The sequence below is a fragment of the Oryzias latipes genome, chromosome 1, assembly GCF_053564925.1.
Source record: "Oryzias latipes strain Hd-rR chromosome 1, Olatipes_Hd-rR_3.1".
NCBI classification, from domain to species: domain Eukaryota; kingdom Metazoa; phylum Chordata; class Actinopteri; order Beloniformes; family Adrianichthyidae; genus Oryzias; species Oryzias latipes.
The window spans coordinates 29,580,622-29,599,460 of record NC_136237.1 but is presented as its reverse complement, the minus strand read 5'-3'; the positions used below and the strand labels follow the sequence as shown (position 1 = coordinate 29,599,460).

Here is an 18,839-nt window from a genome sequence, read left to right as displayed (position 1 = left end):
ACACATAACTGCTTTTCAAGGAATTGTTTTGTTTTATCAGTCTATTTTTAACTGTTGTGTTTATTTTCATTTTGTGTTCAAAATACATTTTTTTTTCTTAAAAAAGAACAAGATATTTTTTGTTAACTCCACCATTTGTCAAGACTCCAGAGTTTTAACATTTATTTATTCTGACTTCTTTCCATGGCACTTTCTTTTTGAATCAAATCAAGTACAACTTTATTTATAAAACACTACGTAACACAAAGTGCATTACAGCATACAAACATCTTTAGTGCACATGTGTTAAGACGCATCATCCTTGTTTTAAATTAGTATTTTTTCAAGCAATCTCCCCTAGGGATAAATAAAGTATTTTGAATACCGTACATCTTCAGACTAAATTAGCACATGGAGTTAACAATATAGTATATGTAAAGTAAAAAACAAGTTTACGGCCTCACTTATTACACACTAAAAAGTCAATTGTTAAAAATAACCCAAGTTGGGTTGTTTTTGACCACTCTGAGGTTAAAAAGGGAATAACTTTCTAGAGGTTTTTTTAACTGAGAAAAAGAAAGAAAACTCTTGAAAATAAAACATAAATTTGGTTAAAATAAATAAATAAATGAATGAATAAATACATAAATAAATAAATAAATAAAGTAGGTTATTTCCCCAAACAGTTACAAAAAAGAAAAGAAAAGAAAAAAATCCCAACACAAATAACCCAAGAATTAAATTGGATTAAAGACATTACCCAAGTGTTTTAAGAGAGTAAATTGACTATTCGTGCTAAGGAGAGAACAAAAATAAAATAAAATAAAAACAATTTTGAAAACTTTTTAAAAAATATATTTTATTAAAGATTTGTTCACCTAAAAATAATTTTAACAACCTATTTAATGATCATATACATCGTCTACTGTAAAGACAATCTTTTTTTTATGCCTTCAGACAAACCCCTGACCTCTGCACCTTGTCAGAAGTGACACAATCAAGCTACCTGTGTGTGCTCTCAGTCACAGGTTTACTTCCTCCCCTGCTTGCGTTTGGTCTGCCTGCCAACCACTCCCTTCTCTCCATCTTGCACCACTCTTTAGTCCCGCCTTTCCGTGGTGGGGACGGCGAGTTTCATGCTCCCTCAGTTCTATTAATTTCCTGGGGACACATTTTGGCCGTACAGTCTCTATTCCCCCACGCAGGGAACCTTATTTTCTTTTATGTTTTTGACTCTCTAAACTCCGTTCATTGTAGTCAGGACTCCACTTTCCCACTTTTCATGACCTGCACGTCTGAAGGTAAGGCCAGTGAACAGGCGGAGTTTTCTTACAGGTGTTGCCATCCACTCAACCCCATTTATACAACAGTTTTCTTTATTTCACGTATTTGTTTTATTTCTTAAAGCGGTCAACTCTGAAATGATACTAGCTCCACTTTTATGCCTGTTTGATAGTATTTTGTGTTTATTTATCTTTTTAAAAATATGGTTCGTTCTTTAAGAAAGGTAGCTGGTGACGGTGCTGCGTTCAGGCTCCGCACGGAATTTTCGTCACCGAAAATGAAATTGAATGGAATTTTTCACAATGTTAAAATGTAATATAATAATGAAATCTTGTAATATTTGTTACTTAGTCATATATTTGATAACCAACATTTGATACAGTTATATTATCAAGTTGTGAACTTTATACACTATGTTCTGCTCATCATTTGTAATGGTATATTAACTACGGTGACTGATGTTATGCTTTCAGAAAAGTAACTATTATCTTTAATGATATTACCTTTTATTATATTACATCGTAACTTGTGAACAGTGAACCAGTAGTTGCGTAATATAAATCAATGACAGCTTTAAAAAAAATAAAAACCCAGAGTGAACTGACTATTATGATTACAAACACCCATTAGTTTACATAAACTGATCGTTTGCATTTATCAGATAGTCGTGCAAAATTAGTTAAACCCAGAGATCGTTTTTTTTTTTATATCCCACATGTATCCTTACCAAATCCGCACACATTAAAAGTTATGAAATAAAAACAAACAAGAAAACTGATGAAATGTCTGCCAACAGTTCAATACAGTTTAACACAAATGAAATAAACAAGGGAATTGTACTTTTCTGACATATGAGGATTTTAACCTGGTCCCATTCATTAGTGTTAAAGGTGGATATGTGAAGCCCTTTTTATTCTTTTTAAAGGGTGTATTGGTTTACGCTGTTATTTAAAGTGATAATTATTAGCACATAGATAGAACCTGTCTGACCTGTTCCTGGGTTTTGGCTTTTGTGATGGACTACAGTCTGTAGTAAATCTACTGGGATACGTGAATAAGCACACCAAAAGGTAAAACGATTGTGGAATGAATTAAATCCCAAGGTTGTAGTTAATCCAACTCTGATAAATGTTTTAATAATAAAGAAAAAAGGGTGGTGTCAGACACCGCCTGTGTCTTCTTTCTGTGAAACGCTTATCATGCTTTTGGAGATAAAGGAATACCAACACACCGTGTTGGTATTGTAAACATCACACCATGCTTTTGCATGAGAACATCAAGCGTTATTGATTCATTTCATGCATTTTTTTTGTTTATTTTTCCACTTCCATTCTGTTTTTGACAAAATCCCAGATGGAGAAGTTGCTGTGACCTCAGCTGCTCTTTTATTCTGAAAGGTTTGATGTTGCAGGTGAAATTATTTGCTCACTCGTCAACACATTTTTTCTATCAGGGCACTGGGTTCTTTTTATTTTCTGGATATACAGCTTCTTGACCGACCATGTGCTGGCATGCTAGATTCCATTATCTGAGTTTAACTTCCGATATGCCGAATTAGGAAAAAAACAAACATTGTTAGAGACGAACTAAATCTCTAGCTTTGAGCGAGATGTTGAACTCGCCTTTGAAGCCAAGGGAGGCATGTATCTGTCAGTTTGTATGTTTTTTTTCTTTGTTTTTAGTCTTTATTTATTTTCTTCCTTGTTTTTGAGAAGTATTTCTAGACAAAAATCAAAATTGTGTTTGAATAAATGTCAGATTTCATTTTACTCCTCTGCATTTTGTGCATTTTGAGAGTATGCTCATTCTGCTAGACTAAAGCAGAAAATGTACCCCACCCCTCATTGGCTTAACACACACTCTTGTGACTAATGCACAATTTTATCTCTATTTTATGTGACTCCATGGTTAAGAGCCAAAGAGAAGTTATTATTTTTTATTTCAAAGTTTGCTTTTTGAGAGTATAAAAAATATACTTTCAAGTGTTTTTGAATTTGAAATATGATAAACCTCAAAAAAAGACCAATATTTTAGATGTTTCTGAAGATCGCCTTCTATAAACTTACAAAATACTTCTTTACGTTTTAGTGTCGATGTGTCACACCTCGTCTGAGTCAGACTTCCTGCTTACATGTTGTCTGCTGAACCCAAAGCAGTATTTTTGTTGTACGAAAACCTGTATTTTTCCGTCCATGCTTATTTTAGGGTAGAATAGTTATTAGCAAATGAACACTTTTTAATTTAAAAAAAACAAAAAGTATTCTTTGAGGTGCTGTACTTTGAGAGACTTGTATCAGAGCTGGGGAGAGATTTACAACTGCATATGAAGGTGTTTGAAATCTGAAGAATCAAAAAGTGTTTATGTCGATATAAGAAAAACTTGTTATACGTGTTAAAGAAATGGTAAAACTTAAGTGCAAAAATTCTGGTTTTAAATAGCATTTTAAACTTTCATTAACTTTTAGTTTAACTTATTTTGGCTTGTCTTGTTCTTCTGGTCTTGTTACACATACCCACATTTAAGAATCATGGTAAATGTTTTGGCTTAGAGAAGTGGGAATCAACCATCCTCAGTCGCTTTATCGTCGATCCTGTCCCTACACTATTTCTCATCCATTTATTTTCTCATTCCAGATTCAGAGAGCTCAGGGTAATCAGACTCCATGGTTGGTAATCTAAGTCATGACGCATCGGAGTGCTCAGTAGACGGGGACAAGTTTCTATAGCAACAGGCAGCAGTCTGGACTTTGAAGTGTTTGTAGTGATATACTCCGGATGGGGCTTAAACAAAATGGTGGCCGCCCCAAGTCTTTTCTGTTGCAAGTCCTAGTTATTTGCAAACATTAAAAGACACTTCATTGTTTGTGTGGTAATAGTTCATAGTCATCTGAAAAAAGAGGAGTCCTGCTATTCAGTGTAGATTCAAGCAAAATGGCTCACTGTAATGAGATATTGCTCTTTTAGTGATAAAACTAGCTGGGGGAATTATCTTGTGGCATTGGCAGAAGGTAATCATTACCTACATCTACCTGCATAAAACGTGTCACAGGTGGAGCATGCCCCTTAACAGGTTCCCAGTGTCTCAAACATTCTTGGAGAAGTCGGTCACTCTTTGTTTTGGCCTTTTGTTAGAGACTTTGAGTTTGTCTAGTTGAACCAAATATGAACCGTGTTCATATTGAATTTTGGCAATAAACTTTTAGAATTACCTATAGAAAAACGTCACAGACGTTGGCATACATAGCACAAATGATGACGTGGTTACATAAGAAAAGGCTCTTTGTGGTTTTTTTTTGTTGTTGGTGAAAAGATCAACTGGAGGCTAAGAATGACGCTGGTGCGACCCACACCGTGTCAGTGACACAGTTAGAGTGGGGTAGTGACAGGATGTATGAGAGGGTGGACTGAAAAGATGTAAAAAAAAAAAAGGCAGAGTAAACTTTGCACCTGCACAAATACTGACACAGTACCTTGCCTGCCATTGGATACAGTAGAAATAATGGCATGACTCAGACAATATATAGTCTCTTAAATGTTTATTTTCCTTACCAATCATCATTGCAGCTGGATGAACCAAGACTGTTGAAGCAGAGACTTAAGACAAGTTAGGAAATGCACTTTTCATTTAAAGTCAGTCAATTCGATGATGCTTAAAATTAGGGCTGAACATTTATGAACATTTTTAAAAACTGTCTTCTTCCACTTTCGGCTTCTCCCATCAGGGGTCGCCACAGCGAACAAGTCGCATGGTAAATTTGGCAATGTTTTACGCCGGATGCCCTTCCTGACGCAACCTTCTCAAACCGGGCTTTTTATAAATTTAGTAAGGGGCACTTCATATGGAACTATACTATAGAAGTGCCTTTGTGACATTATAGAGCCGGTGTTGAGCTGAAAAAAAGTTGTCAATGGCAAGAATCCAAAACATGATCATGTTTTTAGGCTGTTTTTGTTTAGAGTCCATGTAAAAATGAATCACATGGAGGCAGAATTAGTAAATCTGTCCTTGTTTTCTCAGCAGGTTTGAATTTGACTTTCCAGTTGGTTCAGACTACAGGTGACTGACTGAAACCTCTCTTCTCATGGGGGTATTTTTCAGCAAGAAAACAGAAACAACTCATTTGTGATTGGAAATAAAGCATTTCAGAGACGGCGTAAAAAAGGCAAAAGCAGATTAAAAAGGTTGATTAGAAATCAATTCAGGAAGAAGTGGTTCCACTTCTTAAGAGGTAGGTAGCTGTAAACCTATATTACTTCTTATTTTGGAGGAGCACACTTGTTGCATGGCCTTTGTTGTGGGCTTTTAACTACTTTTTTCTTTTTTTTAACTTGTTCTGTCCAACAGCTGGGCAGACAGATGAGAGCTGAAGGCCTCTTGTGTTGGACATATTTTACTTTAACAACAGGGGTTATTAATCTTCAGACAAACCAGAGGTATGTCTGAATAAACCCCTTTTGTAATTGAGGCCAAACTTTATTCATTTTAATCAAATTTGAGAATCTTTTGTTTTGGACCGGACGGAAAAGGAAAAGAGAGAAGAAGAGAGAGGGATGTTAGAGAGAGGGGGGGATAGGAGGGTGATAATAGGAGGGGGGGGGGGGGGATAAAACCATGAAGCAGCATAAAGCAACAAGTTGCTGGATGTTTATCATTACGGTAAGGTTCATGTGTAATACAAATCTCAAAGGGGCGGGGCCTGTCCACACACACACTCAAATGTCATAAACACACCTGCTAGCTGCAAAAATGTCCGTATGTCAACATGTACACAATACAGATAGTGTTCACACATGCATACTTATGCCTTCAAACCAACTAGTGTGAAATATTTCATTCAATCTTTCACTTCTTTCACTACTTTTTTCAAACTGTTAAAACTGACTTTTTTTAAAATCATAATTCCTGTTGATGTTTCTGTTATCAGGCAGTGTTGTTGGTTGAGACAAAAGGCTCATACAGAAACAAGGCATTGTCCTTTTTTATTATTCCTCAATACAAAACTCTTTTCTGAAAAGAAACACTTTAAGAAATGTTTGAAGCAGTTTATCTGTATTGTGGTGGCATATTCAAGGTTATGTTATAAGACATGAAAAATGTAAATATTACAACTCTAATAGTTAAGATAGCAAAATATATTTTCAGACTTGATCATTACACCAATAGCCCTCATCTGAACTGCCTGGCCTCTTGTATGGTGTTCCATAGTGTCACAAAAATATTTCTTTTTCTTACATATTGTATGTTTCTTACATTTACAATATTTTTTTTTCTCAGTTTATAATCTCAAAGGCTAATTAGATTAAAAAAAATAATAAATTTGTAGCATTATTATGTGTTTTCTGAACTTTATTTTGGTGGCATACAATGTTGTTAATAACCGTCTTTTCCTTTTTTTATCTTTCGCTTTAGCCATGTTGCCACCATCATCTCTGCTGGTTGTCCTCAGCCTCCTCACCTGGACTTCTGGCACATCGTTGGCCGCTAAAGTGATTGTTGTTCCGCCTATAATGTTTGAGTCACATCTCTACATCTTCAAGACACTGGCAACGGCTCTGAGCCAAGAGGGTCACGAGAGCCATTTTCTGGTTTCTGAGGGTCGGGAGGTCCCGCCTTCCAATCACTACCATTTGCAACGGTACCCAGGAATTTTTAATAGCAGCGCTGCTGACAGTTTTCTCCAATCCAAAGTCACCAACATCTTCTCAGGGCGTTTGACATTTCTAGAACTTTTCGACATACTTGATCACTACGCCCAGAACTGTGATGTTGTTGTCGGCAATACTGAATTAATGAATCGTTTGAAGGAAGAGAAGTTTGATCTGCTGCTAGTGGACCCCAACGAAATGTGTGGTTTTGTGATTGCCCATATCCTTGGCGTTCAATATGCTGTGTTTAGCACAGGCCTGTGGTACCCTGCAGAAGTCGGAGCCCCAGCCCCTCTGTCATATGTACCTGAATTTAATTCACTGCTGACAGATCGCATGTCGCTAGTGGAGAGGATCGCCAACACTGCCGTGTACTTGGCGCAACGCTTCGGAGTCCATTATATTATACTGCCCAAGTATGATCAAATCATGTGGAAACATGGAGTAAAGCCTCAAGCGGCCATGGCTGACTTGGTGCAGGGGAGCCGCTTATGGATGCTTTGCACTGACATGGCTTTGGAGTTCCCCAGGCCCACCCTTCCTCATGTGGTCTACATAGGGGGCATCCTGACCAAGCCTCCCAGTCCGCTACCACAGGTCAGTAGAGGGGCATAAGGGTGGGTTAATGTAGTGAATCTAATCCTTTTTGTTGTACTTGTAAATATCAAAAAGAAGCTCATATGATTGCAGCAATCATAACTATGCTTAAAATATTTTAGCTAATATTATTCAGCAATGTAGAATCACTTAGCAATAAAGCTAGGTTGCTTGGTTATTAGGTAAACCCCAGTAATCTATAGATCCACAGTCTAAAATTCAAATTTTGTTGATGCACTTGTTAAATGAATGTTGGTGGTTTATGCTTTGTTATTGAGATGACTAGTAGTCAAAGTAAATTTGCATTTTTTTGGGAAATGGAAGAACTATAAAGCTTAAACATTAAATTAAAAATCCTTTCACAATAACCAGTGACAATAACTCAGTTCTATGGTCAACTGTGTGGTCCACTGAGGTTAAAACCATTCATTAATTCCTCTTCTAAACCCGTTTCTGTCCCTTTCGCGGTTATGGAAGCCTATCCCGGCCAATCGTGCGCGAAGGCAGGGGACACCCTGGACATGTCTGACGCAGGGTCACAATCACACACCCATACACACTCACATTCACACCTGGGGACAATTTAGAGTAACCAATTAATCTATTAAGAATGGTTTTGGACGATGGGATAAGATGGGATCAGAGTCCCCGGAGAAAACCCAGGCCTGCACAGGGAGAACATGCAAACTCCACACAGAAAGGTCCCCCATTGATCTTCTGATTCAGGTCCCCCAGCCGGGACTTGAACCGGGGCCTTCGTTTTGTGAGCGCTAACCACTACGCAACCGTGTTGCCAGGTTAAAACAAGTTAATAACTTAAAGAGAAAAGACATAATGCTGGTACAGTGAAGTAAATTATGTATTTGGTAGTCATTTTGTCAAATTGTTCCACATAAAAAGACGTGAGGTCGGCAATGTTCTTCATAAATACACTTAAAATGTTAGAGAGAATGTAAAAAAAAAAAAAAAAGTCCAGGAAATCACATTGTTTGGTTTTTAAAGGAGTTTGTTTGTATAATGGTGCAGAATATGAGTATTTGTTCAAAAACAAAAGGCCCCGCTCTTCAATGCAGATGGGTCTGGACAAGTGGTGACTTAAACAGAAGAACCTTTGGAGCACTGCAGAATTTGAATCCATGATGACATAGTGTGTTACTAATAGTAACTTTTGTTAGTGTGGTCCCAGCACTCTTCTCTGGTCATTTTTGTTGCTTGGGTCTGTTTCCTCACTGTTCTAATTTGTACCATGCCAGGTGAGGTCTTGCATGGAGCTCCAGGTGTGGAGAAATTCTCAGTGATCTTGAATTTCTTCTATTTTCTAATAATTGCTCTAACAGTTGATCTCTTCTCTCCAAACTTCTTCCTTACCATGTTCAAATCCACCGTCTCGTTGTCCCTGGTGTCCCTCGACAGCTCCTTGGTCTTGGTCATGGTGGAGAGGTTGCAGTCGGATTGTTTAAAAATGTGTGGATAGGTGTCTTTTATACAAATAACGAGTTCTAACAGGTGTCATTGATACAGGTAATAAGTAGAAGAGCTTCCTAAAGAAGAATAACAGTTATGTGACGGACACAAGTCTTGCTTGCTCGTTGGTCCTAAATGCAAACTTTCTGGACCATCGAACATTTTTTTTTTCTTTAAAGAATTATACAAAATGAATTCCTGGGTTCTTTTTTACATTCTGTCTCTCACAGTTAAAGTGCATCTTTAATAAACATTACAGACTTCTCTCTGTGTGTTGCCAGGGGCCTTTGTCAAAATAGATTTTTTCACAATAGAATCAAAATAAAAAGAAAATACAAATCAATTTGGTAAGTCCGTCTTGGCTTTCTTCTTTTTTGCATATCTCCTTATTATCTCGATAGAAAGTCATGTTCTGGATTTTATTCAGATTCAAATGAGTTCTTATTGTTTTTTTAATCACTTGACATCTCTTATCGCATGCAGCTACAAAGCTAGCCTTCATAGGCCATGCTGGGGTGAAGATGGCTCTGGGCTGCATGAGCATAGTACATTTTAAAGCAGATAGCGGAGGGGAAGGCATAAAGGGCAGAGGCGTCAGTGACGGGGGTTTGTTAAGCACTTGAATACTGAGAGCGCGGGTCGTCGGTATCTGCTGCTGGGGGTTTTAGGAATGCCAGTCCAGCCTAAAGCCAGCATTGTGCTGTGTTGTGTGTAGGGAGATATAATGGAAGTTAGGGGGAGAACGAAGTCATTGTTTTTGCCAAATCTCCGGGGACACTGGGACTCCTTTATGCGGCCACTATGGCTGCGTTGTAGCCACAGCCGGGCTGTGCTGCGCGGGACACAGAACCCAGTGTGCCAGCGAGGTTCTTCCGTGCCAGGGCCCGGCGTAGCTGCTGCAGGTGGACCACCAGCCTCTCTGCCTCTGCTAGTCTTGGAGTCCTATAACTCTACCATGGTTTCCTCTTGATTCTGCCCTATAGATGATGTTAATCTAATCAACCTACGTTTTTTTTTAACTACCAAATCTGCTCATTATTTGATTTTATTAATGCATTTTGTGCGTTTATGAACACATTGCCATTCTTTGCAAAACGTTTCAGTAGGTTTTACCTTATATAGTAATCTAAATAACTTTGACATTAGTAAAAAATTTATAGTATTCCTTTTTAAAATAAGAATTATGTTGTTGTTTTAATTTTGGGTTTATTTTAGAATGAAAAAAGGCAAACATCTATTTTAGCCTTAAGCTTTGTGCTTGTTAAACGTTTTTTTTTTTCAATAAGGATACATTTTATGGCTGTAGAGTGCTTCTGTCAAAAATCTAAATCTCTTCAATTCAATTTTATTTGTATAGCCCAAATTCACAACAACAGTTGTCTCGATGGGCTTAATATAGGTAATTGAAAAAGTGAAACATAAAATCAAAACGATCATGAATACGTAGAATTCAATTGGAAAATGTTAAAATGAACTAACTAAACAGACTAAACTAAACTGGACATCCCTGCCCTTAGACCCCCCTTCGTGGTAAGGGAAAACTCCTAAAAGAAAAACGGATTCCGGAAAAAACGAAGAAACTTCAGGGTTGCCCACATGAAGGAGGGATCCTCCACCAGGACAGACAGGCAATTACCAGAACTCATAGAGAAGAATGAAATTATCTAACTCTACAACTACATCTCTAGAAGACATTTTTTTATGTTAAAATTTTATTTGCACGGATGTTTCAATCTTTAACCAATTCAAATATTACAGAATGAAAATCAAAATAACTTTCACGATCTGCAAACTTCAAAATTCATTTAAAGAATCAGACACAGTTCAGAAAATCATCAGTTAAGGCAGTTTATTTTACATACCCTATCACAAATTAAAACATGAGAAAAGATTTATATATGGCAGACTGTTTTTCTGCAACTCAGTTGACTTCATGCCTGGCTATCATTTTTTCTCAAATTTTACAAATACATATTTTTTCTAATCTTAACCTAGGATTATAGCACAGTAAGATAAAATAAAAGCTAAAAGTCGAAATAAAGACATTCCAGAGAGACGTGTGAAGCAGCAGGCTAAAAATTACATTTATTTTACAAACACTAGTTTGACTAAAGAATTTTTTTTTCTAATCCCAGATCTTGTAGAAAATGAAAGCTACTTTACTTTTTGGCTATTTATACTTTTATCCATACATCTAAGTACATCTACATTACATTACATTTACATTACATTACATTACATTACATTACAACTAAATGTGGCAGTGTTTGGATTTTTGGGTGATTTTTATCGTTGATGGCTGATGTTCTTTTTGTTCATAAATTAAATTTTTTTGTAAGATCTTAAAGCCTGTTTACCTCAGACAGTCTTTGGGCTGTACAATCAGCTTACACTTGATACAAATGCTTTTTAAAGTTCTCTTTCATCTTCATCTAAATAGCATCATTTAAAATCAGTAAAGAAAAAAGATTTTTTGAAAACTGAAAATGAAAAAGGCATAATAAAAGACACATTCCTGAGATTCCACTATATGAAGGACAGCATGGGTAATATATATTGTAGTGGATTTGGAATCCATTTTTTACACCCAATATCCAGAAACTCAAAATTTGACATAAAGTTGTCCACAGATTACTGTTTAAATTATTGTTTTTTTTTGTTTTTTTTTTTTTTTTTGGGGGGGGGGGGGGGGTATTTATTTTACTTCAGCAAATTCTTGTCCTCCTGCATACAGTTTACAAGATGCAAGAAAAACAGATAATAATATAAATCATTGATTATCATGCACACATGAAATTACTGATTTTGATATTTGTTAAACAGCATCTCTTAAAAATACTTGTGTTGCAAATAAGCAGTCGTTTTTTTTTCCCCAGGATTTTGAGGCTTGGGTGAGTGAAGCATCCGAGCATGGTGTGGTGATCGTATCCTTTGGAGCTGGAGTGAAGTACCTGTCCCAGGACATCGCTAACAAACTGGCTGGAGCTCTGGGCAGGCTGTCACAGCGTGTCATCTGGAGGTAACACACATACAAACACATATGTTAATATAATGGATGACATTAAGGAATTCTACTGTAAAGGGACAAAAATAGTCTATACTAAAAAAAATGTTATTTTCTTCAGTTTAACAAAAAATGTTCTTAAAGTAAAAGCAACATCAAGATCTTTTTTAAAATCAGACTTCAACTTTTCCGAGATCATTATAAGCAAACTAGCTAAAGCGACTTTGTTTTACTGTGCAACGTTCACAAAGAGTAATTTGGCTTGCTGTGGTGCAGATTGTAGATTGGTAGGTTCAGTTCCTGCTTTTCCTGCCCAAAGTGTCACTGAACGCTGGGCTGAACCCCACATTTGTTATAAGCTGTTACCAGTGTTAAGCAGTGTGTGAATGTGTGTGCATGGGTAAATGGGTCTGTGATTGTAAAGCGTTTTGGCCTTCAAAGAAAGTAGAAAAGCGCTATATATTAAAAAGAAAAGAAGAAAAAGTAAATATATATATATATATATATATTTTTCCCCAGATTTTTGTGAAGTCATTGATGTTGACAGATGCTTGTCCTTATTTTCTAGGCAGCATAACGTGGCCTTAATGGGATTTTATTGGAACAAACCGTTTCAACTTTGAAACACAAACTAATATGTTTGAGCTGCGGTTCGGGGTCTAGGTGTTGATCCAATATTTTCTGTGATCATTAGCCCTGAAAAGCTTATAAATGCTAGAAAAAAAAGACAGTAAATTGAGGAAATCATATGAGGTCTATTTTTAAAAATGTTTCAAAATCCAGCTTCCTCCACAAAGTTAATGTTTTACTCTTACATTGCCCTGTTTCTAAGCCTAGGATTCATTAAGAGCACCAGCACAAGTCTTGGCAGATTTTAATAATTTTAACTTCAATTTAACTTTAACTTTAAAATGTGTAATTTCTATTAAAGAACAAAGAAAAAAGAAAAAGAAAGTGTAAATAAAGCAATTAAGTCTTTTTTTCCAAATGTTAACCAGTATGTTCTCTTTTTTCCAAGGCCTTAGGTTTATTGTAGGACAATAAAACTTAGTTAATGTTTAAATGTGCTACTGTGTGCACAAATTAGGGGTTAGTGTTTTTAAATTTGCTTAAAATAATCATGCATCAAAAGATTTAAGAAACATTTGTGTTGTACAGCATTTGAAAAAAACAATTTCGAAATTTATTGCAGCCTTGATAAGAAATGGAACACTAAAATAACATTATGACATATTTGAAATGGGTTAATAATTATGAAAAAATGAAAAGCCTGGTAATGCTCTGCGTTTTTCATTCAGACTGGATAGAAAGCACCGGGGATTTAAGAAAAAAACATCTTTTGAGTCTTTGGTGCAGCTTGTCAACTTCTTTTGAATGGAAGAGTAAATATCCTCATAAGGAAGGACATGCGTGATCTCAAGAGAAAAGTTAAACAGGGATGTAACCAGAAAGCTATTTTCAATAACGGTTCTGAGGTTTTAAGAGGAGAAAAATAATCATTTTGAAGGTACTTAGGTTTGTGAAGAAAGGCCGGCATTCTGCGGTTCTTAAAAATGAATAAAAGCGGAAGTAGACAGAGGAGAGAAACAGGATCCAACAGAAATTCATTGTACCAGGAGTGAATCAGTAAAAGCCCGCTTTGAGTAGCAGGACAATGAAGCAAGGCTTTGTTGACCGGTGTTGACGGAGTTTGAAGGGGGAAGCAGACAATGATGGGGCTTGCGGTGAGCATGCATATTCATGAGGAGTTAAAACATTTAGCATTCCAATTAACCATTATAGGACTGCGGATCACACAGTTCTAAGAGTCACAAATAATTAATAAATCACTGTGCTCACAGCATATCATCTACACAGCATACATACAGTGTGTGCTTTCCCAGCTCCTCTGCTACCCAGTTAGCAATCCACTTATCACGTCATTGTATAAGTCAGTATTCATTTTGAAATTTGGTATAAGGAAAAAATATTTTATTTGAGCCAGATTCCAGCTCGGACGAGAAAGACATAGACGAACATGGATCGATTTGTCTACTATTGTCTGCCGATTGTATTTTCAAACTACTTTTTTTCCCCTCTGCCCCTTATGCACAACAATTTAAATGAAAACTGTTGAATTTGAATGAAAATTTGTTTTGCATTTCATTCAAAACAATAAAATGAAATGCAATTCAAAGCAATATTGTCTGTCTTCCATCATCAGAAAAAGGCCACAAGAACACATTAAAAACACAAAAAACACAGTTTTCATCTGAGCGGGTGTTTAACACAATTTAGAAAAACAGTCTGACTTGAATTTGAGCGCATGATCCAAGCTTGACATTTCTTTTACTAGGCTCTAAGACCATTGTTTCCCAAGGGTTTGTCAGTCCTTGTCGAATAACCTTGGCTAGTGTTATTAAACCAGTTTCAATCATTTAGATGCTCTGCAAAGTGAATAGTTAAAAAGTGTTGATTAGAGGATTTTCTAAAGCATTAATTCCACTTCTTTAAAGCCAAGCTAACTAGCCACTAGCAAAAAGATGTATTTGACTTATGATGGAAAGTGAAAAACTATATCTTAAAACCATTCACTGCATGAAAGACAGTTTAAATTAGTCCAATGATGAGTATTGTTCTTCTGTTTTTCTTTTTTTTCTAATTGTCTTTTTTTTGGGCCCTAAAACTCTCGTAGTGCATGAATGATGGCATGTCAAAAAAGAAAAAAGGTTAACGTTTTTCTCAATAATTATTTCGATTTCACAGAAAAGTGCATAAAATTAAAAATGGCTCAAATTGGGGCATCGTGTTGTGATCAGATCCTTTGTCACCAACAGATAGGATGTTTTTCCCAGGAAGATATTTTATCCCCATTGCTGTCCTTTTCTTATCTTTCCTTAGATTTTCCGGCGTTCCACCCAATAACCTTGGCAACAACACCAAGCTTGTTGATTGGATGCCCCAGAATGACTTGTTGGGTAAGTGCAGATACAGGATACAGACTTAAATACTTGACTGGAAAAAAAAAAATTCTTGATACAAGATCTGAAAATCCTTAGAAAATTGCATGCTGTTCTTAAGAGCTACATTTATTAAAATTTAGATTGTGATTTTTATGTAGACATATAAAATTAGCATTAATTTTGATTTATTATTTAATTATGAAAAGAGTCGCATATTTCCGCAATCTGGCCAGTTTAAGCACTTAGCAGCTCCCCGGAATCATTGCAGTAGAAGTTTTATTCCTCTCTGGGTCATCAGTAAAACCTGTGAATATAATGCTGAAGAATTGTCACAATGAGGTGTCCTGTGAAACATGATCAGTGGACACACCTCCCAATAATGGAAGAAGGAAAATAAAGCACTTTATTCTCCCGGTCATCCAGGCCACCCTAATACAAGAGCTTTCCTGAGTCACGGGGGATTGAACAGCATCTATGAAGCCATGTACCATGGGGTGCCAGTGGTGGGCGTGCCTCTTTTTGGTGACCACTATGACACCATGACTCGTGTGGCAGCTAAAGGAATGGGCATCATGCTACACTGGAAGTACATGTCAGAGGAAGATCTCTTCATTGCTCTGACTAGCGTCATGAAAGACAACAGGTGAGCTCATTTGTCTTTTACACTTGTCAGTACCAATCCCAATCGTTTACTAATAGAAAAACCCATCTTTGGTTAGTTTGGAACCTACATTTATTTAAAGATGTTTTTTCTGTCCTGTCTCTACGCATCCAGGTATCGTCAGCAAGCTCGTCTCTTATCCAACATTCACAAAGATCAACCGGGCCACCCAGTGTCCAGGGCTGTCTATTGGATTAGCTACATTCTCCGGCACAAAGGAGCAAACCACCTTCGATCCGCTGTGTACGAAGTCTCCCTCTATCAGTATTTTCTGCTGGATGTCGTTTTTACGGTCGCAGTAGCCATGGCGCTCACTGTCTTTGCCCTGCGAGGCTTGGTGCGATTGCTCAGGGGAAAGTCCGTGGACCACGCCAGAGGAGGCGCCATCAGGGATGATAGCAGCATGACCAACGGACACTGTCATAGAGGCAGCATCGCCAACGGGAAGCACAGCAGCAATGGCTCTTTGAAAAACGAGAAGAAGACGGATTAATGCTTTGAATGGTAAAGAGGCGCAAAGCAAAAGTTGACCTAAGGACTCAGCTCTATGTTGTGAAAGCTCAGAGGCAAAGCTATTCTTAGGTCTGTGTCAAGAGGCAACTGCTATTTAGAGCAAACTTTAAGCTGTAGGGCGTGATGAGAGCAAAACATCAGGTGCTCAAAAAAAAAATCTCCAGTGTATGTGTGAGTCTAGGTGAATGTTTATGTGTGAAATGCGACAAGTCTAACCAAAAAAAAGAAAAAAGCAGAATAACAGCTGCAGCTTCAGCAGTTTCAGCATGACACCATAAAGTCTTTAGAGTTGAAATGCCGGAAAGATAAATCGGAGGATGTCATTTTTATTTGAGCATCTTCTCTCCATTAAGCTCCGTCTTGTCTTCCTGCCTCCTTTACTAATGGGACACTGGAAAAGTGATATAAACCTGAGCACCAATGCCTTCAAACCTAGAACAAAATAAAAAAAATGCTTTGGAAACGTTTTTAAGCCGGGAGAGCTGTAAATAGAAGATGAATCTATTTATTATTGTACAAAGGCGTTTTAAGGATGGACCTTTTGTATATTCATTTTAATTTATTTCACACATTAGCGAGGGTAAACATACACTCCCTATTCCGAGCTCACATCTATGCAGCGTTGTTCGGCATGCTTAAGATCGGCCTGTGCTCAGCCACACTATTAACTGTGTTGCTTCTGCAGGTCAGCAGAAAAATACAACAATTCTCCTTTTCACACAGCAGTGCCAAACTGGGATTTTAATTTCTTGTTGTATTTAAATTAGCTTTTGTTCTGGCAAGATCAAAAGCTACGTTTTGGCATATCTTTGTGAAAAGGCGATGGTATTAATAAAAGATGATGAGCAATAATCTGCATGGTAAATACTGTGGATTGTAAAAGCAGAATGGCTAATAATCAGGTGATTCATTAAGTCCCGTTTTCCTAATTTTGCATTCATCCATTCATTACACTACAAAAGATTTGATTGTCGATTGCCATTTTCAATGCTAGAATTCTACCAATGATATACGTAGTTCTTGATTTGCTAGCACACTATGTGATTCCGTTTCTATTCTAACATACGTCGTTCATTTATACTCACTTGGTATTTTAAGATTCAGGTCGCTCCGCTTCATGTCTCTCACCTTTGATTTTTTGTTTGTTTTTGGTTTTCACCGTTGAAGTCCAAGCACAAAACTTTGAAAACCTCTGTGCAATTTATCGTGAGCGAGAGTGATGCGTATCGTCCACGTGACCTTTTTTTATGCAAGTATATGTGAATGCAGTCTGCTTGAACCCGGATCTGTATGTTTGCTTGCTATTATTTCAGCAATCTGATTGGTATTGGTATCATTTTAGAGTGTCTGGGTGAAACTTTTAATGAGATATGTTTCAGTCCGTTGTGATTCGTGTGGGGAAAAAAAACATTTGAGTTCTGATTTTTGCTCATTTAATAAAAAAAAAGCAAAAATATGATTTAAGAGACAAAATTGTCTCTAAAAACCCCACATGTATATTTTTCTTGTCATCATTTGTCGCCATGTTGGTTGAAGTATATTACACTATTTGATCATGACTAACTGAAATTTCTGCATTTGAAATTTGAGGAGTTTTAAACATAAAGCATCTTGTTTAAGGACAAATAGGAAAAATGGGTGGATGTGGAATACCTCATGAGCGCAGTACCTTAAAAGTTGACTTTTTTTGTCTTATCGCTCCTCTCCACATGCATGTTTTCTGCAAGTCATGCGGCACAGGCCAGATAAAAAAGCATTTTAGGGATTGTTTACCACATTAAATAAGTCTATCTTGGACTCACAAACTGCAGATTTATGACAAAATACAGAAGAAATATTATCTCAACCACAAGAACTATATTAGAAATCGTCAAAACGGCTTGTTCCAATTTATTGATCAAGAAAAATAAAACCATTCTTTCTCTGTGAGCTGCTAATACACCTGCACAGCACAACCCCATTCTGCTGAAGACAATTATACTTGAAACTAGGTCATTTTAATCATCAATAACACCGGCTGTTTGGGTGGGGCTCGACGTGCAGGTGCTACACTGGCTATGAACAGGATTTGAAATGGTTGTAAAGATTTCTCCTCTATTCTCATTCAGTATTACCGTCCATACAGACAGAAGGCATCCTTCCGTGTTCTACAATAATGTTTCGGGTGTTTCATTTTGTGATGTTTGTCTCAACTTGAATGCTGTCCTCTTTGGGGGGCTCCTGCTTGATTTCCTTTTTGTCCTCGCCTTGCGTTTCCTCCCGCATCGAGTCCCTCCTGCGTATGTAGTTGCTCTTCTTTGTTACTCACTTTGTTTCATTTTGACCTCATTCTGAATTGACACTAAGACTTTTTCCTGCCATGTGTGTCTGAGTTGTAAATAGAACAGAAACAGAACACTAATTCTAAATAAAATTCCAAATCTTGTTGGCAGAGGTGATTTCATTTTTTTTTTTCGTTATCTTTTATAAATGCAGTTTTTCAGGACAAGAACACATGTTTGCTACACTGGACTTCTTGTTGCAAGTAAAATGCTAGTCTGCAGAAATGTCAAAGTTTGTGATTTCTATGTTTCACTGAACGCCGTTATCGATCTAAGTGTTTTGAATGGCTCTGAAATGAATAATATCGATATACTCTCATTAAAGTGCTGGGTTAAAACTGGGTTAACCGTTCGTAAAGAAAGCGCCCTGAAAGAGCTGGTTATTTAAACAAAACAAAAGAAAAATACACCCAAAACTTAAGTTGTTT

The 18,839-nt window shown here is 36.9% G+C and overlaps 1 protein-coding gene across 1 annotated transcript; it reads left to right on the top strand.

The window, feature by feature from the left end:
• The first annotated feature begins 958 nt into the window (after positions 1–958).
• Positions 959–18,521, top strand: LOC144994587 (2-hydroxyacylsphingosine 1-beta-galactosyltransferase-like). Its single transcript, XM_078953019.1, has 6 exons — positions 959–1,280; positions 6,674–7,506; positions 11,847–11,989; positions 14,855–14,931; positions 15,340–15,559; positions 15,692–18,521. The coding sequence occupies exons 1-6, from the start codon at positions 1,262–1,264 to the stop codon at positions 16,068–16,070; spliced, it is 1,671 nt and encodes a 556-aa protein (XP_078809145.1). The 5' UTR covers positions 959–1,261; the 3' UTR covers positions 16,071–18,521.
• The last annotated feature ends 318 nt before the right edge of the window (positions 18,522–18,839 follow it).